General features: G+C 40.2%; 1 protein-coding gene across 3 annotated transcripts in view; it reads right to left on the bottom strand.

Annotated features, from left to right (window-relative positions):
• atrn (attractin) overlaps nt 1-17,771 on the bottom strand; it is a 408,487-nt gene that overhangs the window by 130,974 nt on the left and 259,742 nt on the right. For all 3 annotated transcript variants that reach the window (XM_072256711.1, XM_072256712.1, XM_072256713.1), the window contains exons 24-25: nt 17,262-17,419; nt 2,385-2,446 (exon numbers count right to left, since the gene is read on the bottom strand). In XM_072256711.1, the coding sequence (XP_072112812.1) occupies nt 2,385-2,446; nt 17,262-17,419 (220 nt within the window). The remainder of the gene's footprint in view (nt 1-2,384; nt 2,447-17,261; nt 17,420-17,771) is intronic.

A 17,771-nucleotide genomic window follows, 5' to 3' on the forward strand; every position in this document is an offset into this window, starting at 1 on the left:
CTGAGGAGCTGGGTCCAGACGAAGGGTTCCCGCCCGAAACGCCGACTGATCGTGTCCATGGATGCTGCCCGACCTGCTGAGTTCCTCCAGTGTGTTGTGAGTGTTGCTATCCTCGTTATATGCACCTTCAGACAATGCGGATTCAGTTATGCGAGGAACCTATTTCTAACAACGTCTCTTTATATGCATCCAAAACTCACAGTTATGCGAGGAGCACTGCCTTCCCACCAATACAAGTCACGTGCGCACACCTCACAGTCTCACTGTTGGGACGGGAAGCACCGCTTTCCCGCCAATACAAGTCAGGTGCGCACGCCTCACAATCTCACTCCTGCCACTCTCGCATTGGTTTTGGCACGATCTTAAACTTCTGTTGGTTTTACCTACGGTGCAGTGTTTTTGCGCTTGAAATATTTAATTATGCCTCCTAAGTGTCCGGTGCCATGTCCTGGGCATAGCCAAGCGGCAGAGAACCGCTTTAACACTTGAAAAAGTTGGAAATTATAAACAGCGTGGCATCAGCTGAAGGTAACACAGCTCTGGGACGCTACTGCCGGGAACACAATCTTGCCTTTAAAGTTCTTTTGTTGCTTGACAATGCGCCAGCCCATCCTAAACATTTGGACAGCATTCATCCTAATATAACTGTGCATTTACAAGAAGGGTCAGAGCCGTCTCTATTTCCTGAGGAGACTGAGGTCCTTTAACATCTGCCGGACGATGCTGAGGATGTTCTACAAGTCTGTGGTGGCCAGTGCGATCATGTTTGCTGTTGCGTGCTGGGGCAGCAGCCTGAGGGTAGCAGACACCAACAGAATCAACAAACTCATTCGTAAGACCAGTGATGTTGTGGGGATGGAATTGGACTCTCTGACGGTGGTGTCTGAAAAGAGGATGCTGTCCAAGTTGCATGCCATCTTGGACAATGTCTCCCATCCACTACATAAAGTACTGGTTGGGCACAGGAGTACATTCAGCCAGAGACTCATTTCACCGAGATGCAATACTGAGTGTCATAGGAAGTCATTCTGGCCTGTGGCCATCAAACTTTACAACTCCTCCCTTGGAGGGTCAGACACCCTGAGCCAATAGGCTGGTCCTGGACTTATTTCCTGGCATAATTTACATATTACTATTTAACTATTTATGGTTTTATTACTATTTAATTATTTATGGTGCAACTGTAACGAAAACCAATTCCCCCCGGGATCAATAAACTATGACTATGACTATGTTTCCTGCCGCTTAACACAACATCGCTGATTCAACCACTCGACCAAGGTGTAAGCCGCATTCAAGGCGCAAGTATTTTTTTTTACCGCGAGCTATCTCTCAGATGCTGCAAGCAACAGACAATTTTGAAAATCCCGGGAGCTTACCAACAGTGAGGGAATGGTGGAAGTCAGAAAGAACACTTCGCACAAATGGCAATGGACATGGACCCACGTTTAGAACGGAGTCAGCATTTCAGTCGTTCCCTGCCGTCAACTCTTCTTCCCTAAAAGCAAATTTAAAACAAAATGCTGCCAAGCAAACAACCCTCACCACTTTATTCAAATCGGTAACACCATCTGCTCCCGGCAGTTCTAAGAGTTCTGTGAGTCTTCCTTCACCCCTTGCTGTGCTTGATATGATCCTGACGACCACAACCATCCACCTTATCTATGTAAAGCTGCCCGACACCACAACAACCACTTATCTCCCGGAGCAAACACACCTGCCACTGTTGGTGAGTACTGTACACCCTCGGATGTCAACTTTTTATGATTTATTACATTGAATATTACCTTAAATTAATGAAATATAATACAAAAGTTGTCTTGTAGTACTGCTTTTGTGCCCTATTGGTATGAAAATGTGAATAAATTACAGATAAAACATATTTAGGAAGCCCTCTGGAACGCATCCCTATTTTCTCCATTTAAACAATTATTCACATTACGTGATTTCACATTATGCGTCAGCTTCGAGGAACGTATCCCCTGCATATAACGAGGATAGGGTGTAGTAGAAGACCTGTATTACGCAAACTCGAATTATTGCATTTAGTGTGGCTGAGCATAATGTTCTTGCTTGTTGTAGTCATTCATGATTGAAGTATCTTGGTTAAAGGAAAATCACAATGGCACTCATAAGAGTGGCCAGAATTCATTGATGTGCTTTTGCAATGTAATGGTACAACAGTCTTAATGTTTCATAAGTAATAATGCTGCTACTGGTGCAACAATTTCATTATGGTGTTATCTTTTGGCAACTCTCAAATTATCAGATGAATCCCTACACCGTTGTTAAAAGGGCAGACATTGCTAATGAAATATAAGCTAATTATAAACAGCTTTTTTAAAAAATCAGCAATATTATTTGGTCAACTCAAGTATACTAACCTGAAAAATGTGACAAAGAACTGCACAAGGTCCATGAAGTTGTTATGCTGAGAAAAGGCGATCTATGAAGAAAAAAAGGCATATATTAAATTTAAAATGCAGCTAAAAAGAGTTAATATAGCAGGACCATAAAGACAGTCATTGACACTGCATGGATCTTCGGCCCACTGGGTCCACAAAGACCATCAACAACCAATTACGACACTAAATCCCTTTTTCTTTATTCTTCCCACACTGTCATCAAATCCTCTTAGATTCTACACAACGGGGGTGAATTATAGTAATCAATTAACCTACCAAACTGCCAGTCTTTGGAATGTGGGAAGAAACCAGAGCATTCAGAGGAATCCCACGCAACCACAGGACGTTCAGCAAACTGCACGCACTCAGCAACCGGGGTCAGAACTGAACCCAGTTTCTGCTGCTGCAAAGCAATAGTATCATTCACGGCACCATATCACATTTCATGATGCTGAATATGATTTAAAAAACCATTAAAATGAATTAGGCAGATAATAGCATTCAATGTACTTGAGCTGAGTAACAACAGACACCATCATAACAAATTCAGTCTTCATACAAGATTAGGCCATTTCCATCCTACTTAGAGCTGAGATGGAAGGGGACTTGTTGATGGAAGTTCAATGAAACTGTTTTATTGAACGAAAAGGGTATTGAACAAATATTGAGGAACAGCTCAATTTTTAAGATCAGCTTCTGAAGACATCTTAACTTGCCTCAAAGTGAAATTTTTTAAAAGTCTGGCATACTTAAAGTTCCTAAAACATGGACAAAGTTCAGTCACATCCTGAAGGGATGTGCTGTATATCCAATGTGCAATGTAGACCATATTATCATTAAAAATGAGCTTTATTTGTCGCATGTACATCAAAACATCAGTGAAATGTGTTGTTTGCATCAAATCAAATCAGCCCGCAAGTGTCACCACATTTCCGACACCAGCACAGCATGCTCACAGCTCAGTAATCACATCTTTGGAATGTGGGCGGAAATCAGAGCACCCAGAGGAAACCCACGCAGTCTCGGGGAGAAAGTACAAACTCTTTACAGACAGCGACAGGAATTGAACATCAGCCTTACAGCTGGTGATGTAAATCGTCACGGTAACTTCTAGGCTACCATACCACCCATTAGATTGATAGCGCAATGAATGCAAAGTAAGGGATGTCTTAACTGTAATTAATGCAACATATTATGTATAAAGTACATTTTGGGGAAAAAATATTCCAAGACAAAATCTTTGTTTAATGGATTTAATTTTTTATTTAGAAAATTTTCATCTTTAGATATAGTCTGAGGAACCCTATAGCTATCCTTTAACATCTTAAAATACTTACATCAGGACTTTTGTTTATGTTGTATATCATGCAACACATAGGACTTTGACAGGTTAATTTTCTGTAGTTCTAAGTATCTTTACTTTGACCTTTGCTCCAAGAGGCCATTCCACCTATCTGCAACTGATCTAGAATTCCCGAGCCACCAACTCTTTAATCACACTTGCCGCCTCTCCTCCTAAAAATACCTCTCTGCTCAGACAGGTAGAATGATTCATCTTTGAAGCAAACAAATTAAAATGTTATTATTTATGGTTGCTGCTGATTAGATGCACAAAGTGATGTACAATTATTAAGAAAATTTAAATCACTTTATTCCGGCTGAAAAAGCAGTTTCAGTACACAATTACGTCCAAAACGTAGCAATTAATGGATTTTAAAAAAACCCCACCCATTTCTAATTACCATGAATGGAATAGAGTACAATATGCTTAATACAGTGGAAAATAGGTAAGCATGGCATTTAAATGAGGAAAAAGCACCATTGCTTTAAAGTAAACTTACCAACTGTAAAATGGATTAGAAGTTTTACCTCTGCAACACCCACTGCACAGCCTTATACTAAAATGATTTTAACTACTTTTTTCTGCTACTGAAAAGTACAATCCTCCATTTGATTTATAAACATTTTTGTAACAGCACAAGTTCCTAATTGCCAATCAACGTAAACACAAGAGATTCTGAAAATCCAGAGCAACACACATAAAATGCTGGAGGATCTCAGCAGATCAGGAAAGGAATAAAGAGTCAATATTTCAGGCCGAGACCCTGCATCAAAACTTCTGATGAAAGTCTGATGAAGAAACTTGGCCCGAAACATTTTTTTTATTCCTATCCACAGATTTTGCCTGATCCGTTGATTTCTTCCAGCATTTTGTGTGTTATTCCTAATTACCAATCAATGACCAACTCATACCCAGGACAGCAGGTAGATTAAGATACATACTTTGCAACAATATACTTTGCTACTGTGCACTAGAAACCCTTATCATATTTAAATAAGCTGCAAAAATTAATCAGTCATATTGGGAAAAAATACTGGACCAAGGTAATGGCTAGACAAATCAACAACAATTACAATTTTCTTTTCAGGAAGCTTAATACTTTCTCAGCTCCCCAGTTTCCTTTCCCAGGTAAACCTTACTCTAGAGCACAAAAATACCCACTTCACAATGTGTCGTAAAATGTACAAAGTAGAAATCTAGTGCTATTTTTCCAAAACAATAAATTAAAACAAGAAAAACCCATTCAGTCCATCATGCCTGCCTAACATTCAATTAGGGTAATAAGATTTTATACCTTAATTCAATTTTAACTGACTTCATTCTACAATTAATATTTTTCCTCCAATACTTCTACTGTTTGTAAAACTTGCACTGTCTCTGTTAAATGCATTTAGTAAGAAGCAGTGTTTATTGGAGAGGAATAAAGAGTCAATATTTCAGATCATCGTTGGAACTTTACCCAAAAAGTCAATTACTTATTCCACAGATGCTGCCTGACCTACTGAATTCCTCCAGCATTTTGTGTGTGTTATTTCCAGCATCTACAGAATCCCCTGTGTTTAGGGTGAGGCTTTTTTTTGGTCCACCAGTCTTTGCTTGAAAATGTGCTTCTTGGTTTTACTTCCCAATGGACAGAGACATGGGACCACCAGGCTGTGCTCCTTCGCCCTGCATTGAGAAGCTGAATCATGAGTACGGAAAGTCATACAGTGCTGGACTGAAGAAACAGATGAGCTTCTACGTAACTGCTTTGATGAGCATGTCAGCACCATCATGGACATTATCAGCAGGCAGGCGTGTTGACAATTTGAGTGTTCCCATAGCGGAAACCATGGATGCAGATCAGAGTCGATAGAGCCTCGGAGTTGGGGATTCTGGCTAGTGGGGAAACAGTGAGCAAACTAGTGACTTGGGTGCTGTGTGTGTGGAATTTGTCAGATCTGCCTGTGACAATATGTTTCAATTTCTTCCCGCATCCCTAGGACCTGTGTGTTCATAGCTTAATTGGTCACTGTAAAGTAAAGAGATGAACAATATAATTTGGAGGGAGTTGGCTGTTGACAATATGTGAAAATATAGGAATAATTAGGATGAAGTAATTAGTAATTTACATATAATTAGAAACAATGGGTGGTTGATGGTTAGTGCAGACTTGTGGCAGTAGACTATGTTTCTGTGCTGCATATCTCTATAACTATGATGACTGACATTAATTTACTTATCCTGACATAGCATTTGGAAGAATTTCAGAGGCAGGTTTGGTGGTACTTCTCTTAGACCACTAAGACAATGGAGAAGGTTTTGGTTGTTCAAAGAATACAGGAGAGTGAGGCAATTTGTTCAAAGAAAACAGAGGAGTGATGCATCTCTGCGGCTTCCTAAATCATGAGCTAGGCACTGGGTCAGAGATGTTTATCTGGAACAGTTCTTCTCAAACAGTTTATGGCTCTCCTGGTATAATGGAGACCAGGGTAAATTCTGCCAATAACATCTGCCTTGAAGAGTACAAGTTTTATTAATTAATGATGATTGAAGCCCAGTAGACAGGATGGTCCAGGTTCAGGGTGTCAAAGTGTTTTGTCAGTAGCGTATAGATCCTCTAACCACAACCATACATCAGGACTGAAAGGAATAAATAATGGGAGCTTGTCAGACAACCTACGAGTTGATAGAGTATTTTCTTAAAACAGCAGATTCTCAAGCTAACCAGCTATGAAGGCAACATTTGATGTGTGTTGCTTGAATTTCCAGCATCTGCAGAATTCCTGTTGTTTGCAGCTATGAAGGCTCTGTTTTGTATAATGAGATTACATTAATTAATAAACTCCTTTATGAAGGCACCTCTGGGTAGTAGCAATCATAATACAATCAGTTTGAGGGACAGAATGTTAATTTAAAAATGTTATTTCAAACAAATAGAAGCATAAAAGCAGAATAATCTGCAGTAAACTGGCATGTTAGATGAAGGGATAAGACAAACAGGATGCAGCCAGACATTTAATGAGATCTTTCTGAATATACAGAATAGAAACATTCTAGCAAGAAAGAAGTATTTCAAAACTATACCCCTCATTACTGCTTAATTAAGTAATCTTAAATATAGCAACAAAAATGAAGGAAAAAACATACAAATGCATAAAGGTAGGTGACAGAAGACTAATAGAATATTTTTAAAAATTAACTAAAAGATGATTTTTAAAACAAAGCTGAAGCTTGTTAGAAATTTAAAACTATTAAAAATGTTAAAGATATTTAGAAAAGTTGACAAAGACAACAAACACAAGAAAATCTGCAGATGCTGGGAATCCAAAGCAATATACGCAAAATGCCGGAGGAACTCAGCAGGCCAGGCAGCATCTATGGAGAGGAATAAAGAGTCGACGGGAAGAGGTAAAGTCCAGACAGCTGTGAGAATCAGTGAGTTTATAAAAGATATCAGTCGATAGACTGCCTCCAGGGATACAAGACAGAGATTGAAAAAATGGAGGGAAGCATCAGAAAAGATATCTTTTTATAAATATTGGCAATTTTCTTTCTGCTAATTTCGTTACACTACACTTTACAGCAGCAAGGCGAACAGGGTATGAGGTCATGCTATTATCAAAGACAAATTTGATTCTTAAAAGAGCATCCGTCCTTAATCTGGCCACTCTTGTTGCCATTCACAGTGTCCCAGAAGCCACTGCCTCCCCTCGCCCTGTTTGGAGTTCTACCCCTTTAAATAACCCAGATTAGGTTCTTTTCACCGATGGTTCATCGTGTAAACCTAATGATTTTGAGACACTGGCTGGGTATGCTGTGATAGCTCCTCATGAGGTACTGGAAGTGGGTTCCCTCTCTTCAGGAACATCAGCAAGCAGCTGTGCTGCTTGCATTCACTTCAGCTTACATCTTGACTGAGGGTAAAACTGCATATATCTACACCGATTCACAACACAGCACAGCACAGAGGATTTATTACCTCCTTTGGTAAACCTGTACAGCATGCTCAACTTATTAAGGATTTGCTACAGGCTATTTTGTTGCTCCAGCAGAGTGCTGTAATAAAATGTGAAGCCCATAAGCATAGCTCCAACCCTGTGGCACAAGGTAATGCTGCAGCAGATGGGGGTGCAAAATCAGCCACCCTTTCCGCTAAGGCTATAACCGCTTCAATGGATTTACAACAATCTGCACCTGGGCCCCCTACCAGAGATTCCTTACTGGCTGCACAGTAGGCGGCCAGTGCAAAGGAACAGCCTTGGAAAAATAAACGCGACACCCGTGATGTTGGGGGATTATGGTCACACCCTGATGGCCACCTCATTTATCTCTGTAGTCAAATGCCCTTGTTAGACTGGCACATGGCCAAGGACATGAAGGAAAAGGAGGACAGACATACTAAATACAATGGCAGTGGTTTACACCAGGGCTAACAGGAGCAGCAGAACAGCTGGTTAAAACTTGTGAGAGTTGCCAAAGAAATCTCCTGTTAAATTTGATCATCTGTCCACCTCAGAATTTATGAATCTGTAGATAGACTCTCTACATATGCCAGCAAGTGGGCGGAGGGATATAAATATCTATTAGTAATAGTGGACATGTTTTCTAAATAGACAGACACCTTTCTCACATGAAAAGATTACGCTGATGATGAAAATTACTGATGAAGGAGATTATTCCCCAATTTGGGAATCCTTGTAAGTTTAATAGTGACAGAGGAACATACTTTACAGGGAAATTAACTAAAGCATTGGGGCAAGCTCTGGGATTCTCCTGGAAGTGGCATGTGCCGGACCAACCACAATCATGGAAAGGATGAATGTAGTACTGAAAGACACTCTGGTCAAAATATGTCAAGAGGAGGGACTGACATGGGCTAAGGCGCTGCCTTGAGACTATGTACACCTTGAGAAATCATGTTCACAGGACCATCAAATTGCCCCCTTTTGAAGTATTGATGGAAAGACTCTAAGGCCATGTTCTAAGACCCTTTTGACAAGTGCCCAAACAGTACTGATATGGACTTTTGAGAAAACCCTTGAAATAATAAAAGCTCTAGGTGAAGCGATTAGAATGAATCAAGGAAAAGTGACCACGGCCCTACCCAAGCCTGGAGAGGGAAATATGCATCCATTTAAACCAGGTGATCATGTATACATTAAATCACTGGAAAAAGACCCTCCCTCTCCAAGGTGGAAGGGACCCTATCAAGTGCTGCTAACTACCCATATGGTGGTCAAGCTACAAGGCAAAGCCAACTGGGTGCATGGAACCAAGTGTAGGCTGTATCATCCCTCTCTTCCACAGTCTAATGGTGTACTGGAAAAGGAGGAAAACTGAAAAAAAAACTGAAGGAAAATGGTGGCTAATGACATATGGAATTATTTGCCTTATTACTTTATTATCTAGATTTGCCTGCACTTACAATACTTATTTAAGCCTAGCTTATGATATGCCACTCAAAACAATATGTCAAGTTGTTGGGTGTGCACGGTGATTCGTGCACAAGCCGGGGAGGGTGGGGGGGTGTATGATTCTACAGCCAATACCCTTCAATGAAAAGGAACGGGAATGACGGGAATGCTTCCAGGATGTAACCAAGGCCTTAGCTACATATACTGACTAGGTGAAGGGAAAGAATGGATAACGAAGCAAGCAGACGAAATACAAGTTAACTACTCTAAATGGCTATCAATTTCTGGGAGTAATTGCTTCAAGGGATAGTACATGCCTAACTATAATTTAACAAACCATAATGTACCGAGTTTGCATGTGGCTACCAGAAAGCTGAAAAGTGCTGGTGTCAGACAGATAAGGTGAGTCAATCATCAGAATGAATAGGTGTAGAGAGAAATCCAGTATATGCTGGGGTGACCACAGCACTTCTGAAAGATCTCCAAAGTTACTAAATGGCACATATTGGATATGTAGGAAGCAAACTTGCCTCTGGCTACCTTTTAACTGGACACCCTAGATTTGTGGTGCCTATGGTACATTACTCTCATGAACTAACCTCACTTACCCTTTCGCAAAAGGAAAGGGCAATTACAAGCACAGAAAGATTCTGGATGACAGCTTTCCCTTATTATGGGATAGGCAAATCTGCATGGGAACTGAATCATATGGGCTCAGCCCTCAAGAAATTAGCGAATGAAACTGCCTCAGCCTTAGAGGATACACAAAGGTAGATGCTGAGGTAATAGCCATTCGAACTGTGGCCTTGTAAATTTCCTTAGGTTTTATTTTAACTGAGAAAAGAGGAATGTGTGCCGTTATAGGGCAAGAACGTTGTACCTATATTCCTGATGAGTCTGATAACATAACCCACTGAGGCAACCATATCCAGAAAAGTGTAAAATAGATATGCAAGATCAAAGAAGAATTCCATAACTACAACCCTCCTGGGGGATGGGAGTCCTTTCAGAACATCTTTGGTGGTTGGTGGGAACACTAACACATTGTGGAATTATTATTGCTATAATAATGGCGTGTTCTGGCTACCTGATTCAACTGTGCAACCTTACCCCTTTCACCCCTTTTCTATGTACCTTTGAGTTAACGCCAACATGTACGACAAAGAACATGATGAAAAAGTATGTTTAAAGATGCAACCACTATCCCCAGAGTGCAAGACCCCTTTTGCAGATACCGATCTATGGAGTGGATCTTACGATCAAAAAGGAGGGAATTGTGGAAGAAAATTCTGAATAAAGGTTTAAAATATCGGAGGTGTTAACACCTGCACCTTCCTTTAGTTAGCAATATGCCTAGTGCTAGCGTTAGTGCACAACACAGCTGCATGAACAAGATGAAGACAGTGAAGGTCATAAATTGTAGGGAGGAACTTGTGGGCTGTCAAGTTTCTGATAATTAAAAAAGTATTCTGGTTTTTCCTTCACCTATCAGGTACTAACATAGAAAACAAATCATACTTCTGTATTTAATGACTTACTGGATCTAAGGATTTAATTAACCTTCTATATATCATAAATAAAGAGACACCATTCGGCCTGGGTTCTCAGCATGCTTGCAATAATCTATCACAGTTTCAAGGACATTTAACAATCTACGTATCCGTGTTTTGGGCAGACAAGAGACTGTCTCTGGCATTTTTCATGGGAATTGATAACACATACATGATTGAATTTTTTTTTAAACTTTGACTGATGTAATTGACTTTCTGTGTGCATGTATAAAAAAAAGGCTATGACTATTGTACTTTGGAAAACTTGAGCATCACACTGTTAGTGAGTCATTCTTCCCTTATTCATGAATAAAGGTATTCTCTAGTCACTTCGAAGTCCATGTCCAATTTATTTATGACCAACTTTAAGTGAATCACCTTAGCAAATTAATTTCCCAAACAAAAAGTGAGTGTGAACAAAATTGCAACTCCTAAACAGAAATTGGCCTGGCTGAACTTGTAGAAAATACAACAAAGGACAAAGAGTATATCAGGCAGACAAAAATAAATGGACTGCACAGAGAAGAGAAAAAGTCAAGTTGCAGTTTAAAAAGGAGCACCAATCTGCATGCTGAGGATGAAAGATCTGATAATGATCAGAGTGACACAGGACTGGATAGCCTTAAGATTTAAAATGTGAAACGTTAGACAAGCATTACGGCTTACACCAGAAATAAATGGCAAATTAAGTAAAATGGAATTGGACACTGGCTCCACTGTTTCAGTCATTCCAAAAAATGAATTTGAACAGCATTTCAAAGATACTAAACTGAAGGCTGCAGATATCCAACTAAGAACTTTTACTGCAGAAAAGATAACTCATGTGGGAATGACATCTGTAACAGTGAAATACAACAACCAACAAGCCGCTTTGAGTTTGTATGTGGCAAAAGCAGGAGGACCAGCATTGTGAGGGGATGATAGGCTGAGACAATTACAACTTGATTAGAGATCCATCACCAATTGCTTGCCACATCCCCTGTAAAGGAGTCACCTTAAAGTGAATTCAGAAAGGTACTGGATGATGCCACAGCAGTCTGCAAAGATGGCATTGAAAAGCTCAAACACATCAAGGGCAAACAGACGTTGGTGGTAATCTCTCTGTTTCTGGTTGGAAAGCATATTGGATCAAGGAAGGTCCATGCTGCTCAGAAAAATCATGAAAGTGATAAAAGCAATGGTCAAACTATATCCGTTTTCGTATGTAACATATCTGAGAAAGCTTCTAATATGTTAATCAGGCAGTTACTTGCAAAATGTGGCTTGGTTTTAAGCTGGAAGAGAATTCAAGGCACATTCAGTCTTTGTGAGTACAAAGAACTAGAATCTACTCTGCATGCATTAAAGGCTATTGCATGAACTTAAAGTGGGAGACAAAAAGCTGCTTGTAAAAGCAAATGCAAAGACCAAAACCGAGCTGGCTGAATGGAAGGCCAAAAAGAAAGGAGTCAATGGAAATACGAAAACAGAGGAATCATCAGATGGTGCTGTAGATGCGGAAACCAAGGGGAGCGATCAGATCGTAAAGTAAGCAATAGAAGGATTAAGAAGAGAATACTCCAGTGAGCTAAATACACCTTTCCAAGATGAAGACACACAAACTAGACGAAAAAAGAAGAAAAGTGTCCAGAGCTGTCAAAACAACTTCCTGCAGTCTCAGAATCAACTCCTGCAGCCACCAAAAAATAGAGGATACCCCAGAAGCTGAAAACGTTTTCATAGGCACAAGTGTCACGTGACATGCAGAGTGACCTCCCTTGTCAGGAAAGACATCATCCCACAAGAGTAAGAAATCCTCCACAGCGGTTAACTCTTTAGGCCCGAATGAGAATTTTTTTGAAATTTACTATGCTGTGGATGCCTGTATATAGCAGTTGAGATGCATTGAGATGTGTATATAGTTGAGACGCATTCTCATTTGAGTTGGAGTTAATAGGTAAGCAGGGAGAAGTATTGTATATGTTATATTTCAGTAAGGTTTGAGTAATCTTGCATATACATATATATCGTTTGATTAAGTATTCTTGTTAAAATTCATTGAAGGTTTTATTTATTTATATACACACACACACACACACACACACACACACACACACACACACACACACACACGAATTGCATTTGTTATCACATGCCTCACTTGAAGTAAATATGAAGTTAGACTCACGTTTAGGACTCCCATATCTTCCTTTGAATTAGTTTAATGTTTTGAAGTTATAAAACATAACTGTTAATATGTTGTTTTAATGTTTTATGGTTTCCTATGTTTAGGAGGTTTTGTTAAACTGGAAAACAGCAAGGAGGGAGGCGAAAATCAAAAAGTATATAGACCAGAAAGCTGAACACTCAGAATTCAATTTGATCATACAAAGTTCCTTTTGTGAAGAACATAAACAGGCGTGACCAATGTAATAGAGTTCTTTGAAGAAGAATAGAGGTGTATAAGATGATGAGAGGCATTGATCGTGTGAATAGTCAGAGGCATTTTCCCAGGGCTGAAATGGCTGCCATAAGAGGGCACAGTTTAAGGTGCTTGGGAGTAGGCACAGAGAAGTCAGGGGTAAGTCTTTTTTACGCAGCGATTGTTGAGTGCGTGGAGTGAGCTGCCAGCGGTGGTGGTGGGGGCGGAAACGATAGGGTCTTTTAAGAGACTTCTGGATGGCTACATGGAGCTTAGAAAAATGGAGGGCTATGGGTAAAGCCGAGGTAGTTCTAAGGTAGGGACAGGTTCGGCACAGCTTTGTGGGCTGAAGGGCCTGTATTGTGCTGTAGGTTTTCTATGTTTCTATGATTGATTTCTTAACTTTCTCTAATGAGAGATCAACAACCTGAAGTGTAACTTTTTTCCCTCTTCACAGATATCTTACCGCTAAGTATTTCTAACATTTTCTGGTTTTATTTATAAGCTTTCTAGCACATGCATTTCTGTTGTTTGTTTATTTATTTCTGCTTTTTATTCCTGCATAAACTGAGGCAGTTCAAGCAGGATACATGAAGAATACAGGGAAACTTGTTCAGGAACCAAGAACAGAGTCTCTGGTTTGCATTAGTGAGAGACTCAAAAGCCATCAATCAACTGTCTGTGAGATGACAGTCTTGCCTCCTGATATTTATAAACTCCCGGTTGTATATGCATAGAATATATGTAATCAATTGTTAATATTATTGACAAGACACCATTGAGAGTATCCTGACCAAGTACATCACCATCTAATAAGGAAATTGCAAGGTACCCAACTACAAAACCGTGCAACAGATTGCGCGGACCGCTGAGAGATCATCAGGGCCTTTCCTCCACCTGTCCCAGATATTTATAAGGACTGTTACGTACACAGGGCCCTTAGCACTGTCAAGATTACCTCTCATCCCTCCCATGATCACTTTGACCCCTTCCATCAGGCAGGATGTACCATAGGATTAGTACAAGGACTGTTAGGATGAGAAACAGCTTCATCCCCAAAGCCATGAGACTACGGAACTCCCTTTCACCACCCAGGTCTCATCACGCACAAAGCGCCAGTAACGTTATACCATTTACTTTTTAATTTGTGTTGTAAAAGTATCTTATACTAAATGCAACATATTTCATTGCTTGTTAATTACTTATGGTAATATTACTTTATGTACTGTGTGTGAGTGATATGAACTGTGTTATGCACCTGAGTCTGGAGGGACATTGTTTTGTTTGGCTGCATACGGTTGAAAGACAATAAACTTGAACTTGATTTAAAAAACTGGAAAGGATTTGAAAAACTGAGAGATTAGTTTTATTTGTCACATTTATATTGAAGCATACAGTGAATGCATCACTTGCATCAACTGAAATCAGTGTAGATTGTGCTGAGCATGTGTCAGCATGATTCTGGCACCAACATAGCATGCCAACAACTCACTAACGCTAAATGTATGTCTTTGGAACATGGGAAGAAACCAGAGCACTTGGAGGAACCCCATAAGGTCATGGGAAGAATGCACAAATTCCTTCTGGCAATGGGAATTGAACCCCTATCTTACAGTTGGCACTGTAAAGTGTTATGCAAACTGCCAGGTTACTATGTTGCCCTACATGACCAGAACTGCATGAAATACTCCAAGTGTGTTCTTACCAATGTCCTATACAGTTGCAGCACGACAACCCTACTTCTGCACTCAATACTCTGACGAGAAGAGACCAGGATAACAAATGCATCCTTCACCACACCGTCTACTCACATCAAACTTCCAAGGACTAAGCTTCCCTTTCCTCTTTCTACCAATTTCATTGGTAGTAATGTGCATAATGACCTCTAGCTCACCTGCCCCTTTGAAAATGTTCTGTGACTATTCAGAAACATGCTTGATCCTAGCACCCACAAGGCAATGAAGTAACCTGAAGCCTTGATTCAGGCCACCAAATCTCCTGTCATCTCACAAACTACCAAATATTCTATCACTGCAGCTCTCCTTGCCTCTAGCTTCCCCTGCAGTGCATCAGAGTTGGTCAACATGCCATAGACCTAGTTGCTGCTGAGCTCCTTTGAAAGGCCATCCCACTCAATAGAAACCAAAACATGATGCTTGTTACTGAGAGGAATGGCCACTAGGGAATCTTGCACGGACTCTCTACCCCCTCCATCTCTCTAGAGGTCATCCAGTTACCTGTACTTTCAGCATGACCACCTCACTAAAGCTCTTGTTTAAAACTTATACATTAGAAAAGCTCCTGCGTGAGTCCAATTGCAGCTCCAGCTGCTTGCTGCAGTCAGTCACAGACACCGGCACCAGAGACGCTGCAAATGTCTCTTCATCTCGCATAACCTATAGGAGAAGCACTCAACTGCTATCTCTCAACCACCAAGACTGCAGAGAAAAGGGAAAGATCTCAGGCTCCTTGCCGTATCATCTTGAGTCAAAGCGTCAGCACTAACTACTCAAACACATCACAGCAACCACACAGCAGCCACATTGATAGAGCCATTCATTTTATGCGCTGTTCGAAAAAGCCTCTGCTTTGAAACTTACTTAGAGCCACATATCCTTGTTTAGAATGATGAAAAATAGCCATTCTTTATCAACCTTCTTACCTTAAAATCTATTTTCCCCAATTTACATTTTATCAACACTGACTTCATAAAGCCCATTTTAATGAAATTTGTGGACTGCTTTGTCTGTTAAGGTAATTAGCCACAATTTAATCAGTTAGTGATCTGAAATTGACGTCAAATTAGTAAGAGAATGGAAGATGATAAATGGAAAATGCCCTGTGGTGCAGCTTACATGTTTATGTTATCTGCATGGAAAAACAGCTATTAGGATACAACAGGAAAAGTTTAGACCTTAGTAGCTACTCAACACTGTTAATAATGGCTTGTTAAAATGTAATGTATTCAATTTTCCAAAATTTAAAGCTAACTTTAATTCAAAAATTCAAACCCTTAATGCTTCTGACATATGCACATGTAAGGGGTTTCTTCTTGTAAGTTATTGTGATGCGGGTGGCAGTATGAAATGTGCGGAGGATGTTGAGATAATGCAGGATGACTTGGACAGGGTGGGTGAGTGGGCAGATGCATGGCAGATGCAGTTTAATGCAGATAAATGTGAGGTTATCCACTTTGGTGGCAAGAACAGGAAGGCAGATTACTATCTGAATGGTGTCAAATTAGGAAAAGGGGAAGTACAACGAGATCTAGGTGTCCTTGTTCATCAGTCACTGAAAGTAAGCATGCAGGTACAGCAGGCAGTGAAGAAAGCTAATGGTATGTTGGCCTTTGTAACAAGGGGAGTTGAGTATAGGAGCAAAGGGGTCCTTCTGCAGTTGTACGGGGCCCTGGTGAGACCACACCTGGAGTATTGTGTACAGTTTCGGTCTCCAAATTTGAGGAAGGACATTCTAGCTATTGAGGGAGTGTAGCAGAGGTTCACGAGATTAATTCCCGGGATGGCGGGACTGTCACATGTTGAAAGATTGGAGTGACTGGGCTTGTATACACTGGAATTTAGAAGGGTGAGAGGGGCTCTGATTGAAACATATAAGATTATTAAGGGATTAGACACACTGCAGGCAGGAAACATGTTCCCGCTGATGGGTGAGTCCAGAACCAGAGGCCACAGTTTAAGAAAAAGGGGTAAGCCATTTAGAACGGAGTTAAAGAAAAACTCTTTCACCCAGAAAGCTGTGGATCTGTGGAATGCACTGCCTCAGAAGCAGTGGAGGCCAATTCTCTGGATGCTTTCAAGAAAGAGATGGATAGAGCTCTTAATGATAGCGGAGTCAAGGGATGTGGGGAGAAGGCAGGAACTGGGTACTGATTGTGGATGATCAGCCATGATCACAGTGAATGGCAGTGCTGGTTCGAAGGGCTGAATGGTCTACTCCTGCACCTATTGTCTATTATACTGACCTTGGAAGCAGTTGTGCTTTTAAGCTGTATCAGGCTAAAATGAGAATATTTAATCAAGAGTTCTGCTGTTACTCGAGTCGCCCCAAGGCGACTGACTCAGTAAAGATGACAGGTTTTTACAACTTCTATATGCAAAAGCTATAACTAAATTTTTTAACATTCATTTTAATTAGCACAAGACTAACCTGTATCTTAATCGGCCAGGTGAAATTGTTTACATACACAAAGAACGTTATATTTGGGTTGTTGCGGAAGTCAAACTTCTCATTGGAGAAACTATCCTTGTATTCCTTGATGTTTGTCTTTGAAACAATCGGTATTTCTTCTCCAGGCGGTGTGCCTGCTGATATAGAGTAAAAATAATTCAAGTCTAGATAACCATTTAAAACAAGTTATAATTCATATGAAAAGGTAAGAAACAGCAAAGGTGAACGTCAAAAAAACTCACTCATTAAGTATTCATGCATGAGACCTTAAGAAAAAATGAGCAAAACAAAAGCAAAATAAAAACACAAAACTTTTGTCATTTCTGGAGCAAAATGTCAACACTATACACATCCCTTGATTTACTACTCTTTAAAGAAATTCATCCTCATCTCTGTTCCTTCACTTGGTTTCCTGTAGCTACAATTGAAAATAATTCAAGCTCATTAATAACCATGTATTCTGGGTCACTACAAATTTTAAGATCAAAG

This window comes from Mobula birostris, chromosome 4 (genome assembly GCF_030028105.1).
Source record: "Mobula birostris isolate sMobBir1 chromosome 4, sMobBir1.hap1, whole genome shotgun sequence".
Taxonomy (NCBI): Eukaryota; Metazoa; Chordata; class Chondrichthyes; order Myliobatiformes; family Myliobatidae; genus Mobula; species Mobula birostris.